The following is a 1818-nucleotide window of genomic DNA, read 5'->3' as shown; positions in this document are numbered from 1 at the left end:
CGTGTATAGAGCAGCATATCTCCACCAGACTACATGTAAATAATCACTACTTTTAGCATGTATAGAGCAGCATATCTCTACATGTAAATAGGTGAATTAAGAGTTTATTCCAACCAGACCAGAGTGGTGATTGGTGGAACGGTGGAAAGATGAACCAACATGGCTTTTGGTAGTTTTATTTAGTTCCTGTCCACTTTGAATGAAGTGTGTTTTATGATGATAAAAGCAGTGATTATTTACATGCAGTCTGGTGGGTTATCGGTCACAAAACATGTGAAACAAGGTTCCAGGTTAAAAGAAGCAGTTTTTAAAGCAGACACCAACGAGCCTGTATTTGTTTTATAAGGACATTAACCTGAGTTTATTATAACAGTTTAGGATGTAATCCCGTTGGTCTGTCTGTCCTCAGCTGGTCCCCTGCAGATCCATGTGTCCTCGCTGGTTCTTCTAGCAGCAGATCACCCCCCCGGCATCATGTCGGCGCCTCAGACCCAGCAGGAGAGCAGCGAGGCGGGCTGGCCCGGCCTGGAGGCTCTGGGTCTCAGTCAGAAGGAGCTGGTCCTGGCCGAGGCGCTGCAGATGGAGTACGACGCTCTCTCCAGACACAAGAAGGACCAGAGCGGGACAGAACCCGACCCGACCCGGTCCAGAGCCCCCAGCCAGACCCGCTCCAAGACCCCCAATCCCACCATAGAGCGCCCCCGACCCAGGTTAGTAACCCCCTAAAAAGAGAAAACAAGTCAGATTTGTCTTTAACCAGTTTGAAGCACCAGAGACAAAATAACCCCAAATCCCAGAAAAGAGTTTTTAATAATTTGTCCTTTAAGACGTTGAGGACGTCGTCGCTGATCCAGTTCTGTTGGACTGGAAGACCTTATTGGACAATAGAGGCTTCCTGTCTGTCTCTCTGTCTGTCTGTCTGTCTGTCTCTCTAATAACCTGTCGATCTACTCGCCCCCAGACCCTCAGTCCCTGCCCCCCCAGGAGGAAGCCTGCTGAGGGGTCTCTCAGGGTCCGACCCCTCCCTGAACCAGAACCAGCCTGGAGGCTCTCAGTCTCCTCCCTCCATCCCAGCCAGGGTGCTCCCTCCTCGGGGAGGCTTCCTCACAGAGTCCCTGTACATCCTGGAGGGTCCGGAGCTCGGCAAGATCCGGCCCGGCTCCAGCCTCGGATCTGGATCCGGGTTTCCTCCCAAAGGCTTCCCGTGTTTTCCAGATGATGTCCCGCCCGCCCTGCCCCCGAGGAACCCCCTCCCCCTGCCGTCGGAGAACCCGTTTCTGCCCCCTCGGGGGTCCAACGCGCCACGCGACGTGAACCTGTTCACGCCGGACCTGGACCCGCCCAAGGTCTCGGCCTCGGAGCTGAACTACGACAACATTAACGACTCGCTGTCCCGACTCAACGAGACCCGGACCGGGCCGCGGGGCCGCAGGGCCAACGCCGCAGGGGACCAATCGGGGAAGCCCGTGGCTCGCAGTAAGACCCTCCCCCCTCAGGTCCCGCCCAGGACCTACATACCCGTTGCCAAGAGCAACAAGAACCAGCGGAGGGTTTCTGCAGACCCGGTAAGACCCTCTCCGTGACAGCCATGGGTTCCTGCTGTGAGGTTTATGGTGATTTTAACAGTAGAGGGTGGGGCTTGTCTACTCTCCTCTGATTGGCCGGCTCTGTGTGATTGACAGGTGTCTCTGGGCTCCAGGGCCAATGGGTTTGGTTACGAGCTGTTCCAGGTGTCGGAGGAGAGGGACGAGGAGGTCGCAGCCTTCTGCCACATGCTGGATGTGTGAGGACCACACACACACACACACACACACACAC

General features: G+C 55.4%; 1 protein-coding gene across 1 annotated transcript; it reads left to right on the top strand.

Moving 5' to 3' along the window:
- The first annotated feature begins 410 nt into the window (after nt 1-410).
- LOC117941073 (phosphatidylinositol 4-phosphate 3-kinase C2 domain-containing subunit beta-like) lies at nt 411-1812 on the top strand. The gene is made up of 3 exons (XM_034866168.1): nt 411-710; nt 962-1565; nt 1683-1812. The coding sequence occupies exons 1-3, from the start codon at nt 475-477 to the stop codon at nt 1785-1787; spliced, it is 945 nt and encodes a 314-aa protein (XP_034722059.1). The 5' UTR covers nt 411-474; the 3' UTR covers nt 1788-1812.
- Nucleotides 1813-1818: the final 6 nt, after the last annotated feature.

This window comes from Etheostoma cragini, unplaced genomic scaffold (assembly GCF_013103735.1).
Source record: "Etheostoma cragini isolate CJK2018 unplaced genomic scaffold, CSU_Ecrag_1.0 ScbMSFa_4158, whole genome shotgun sequence".
Taxonomy (NCBI): Eukaryota; Metazoa; Chordata; class Actinopteri; order Perciformes; family Percidae; genus Etheostoma; species Etheostoma cragini.
This window is presented reverse-complemented; position numbering and strand designations above follow the sequence as displayed.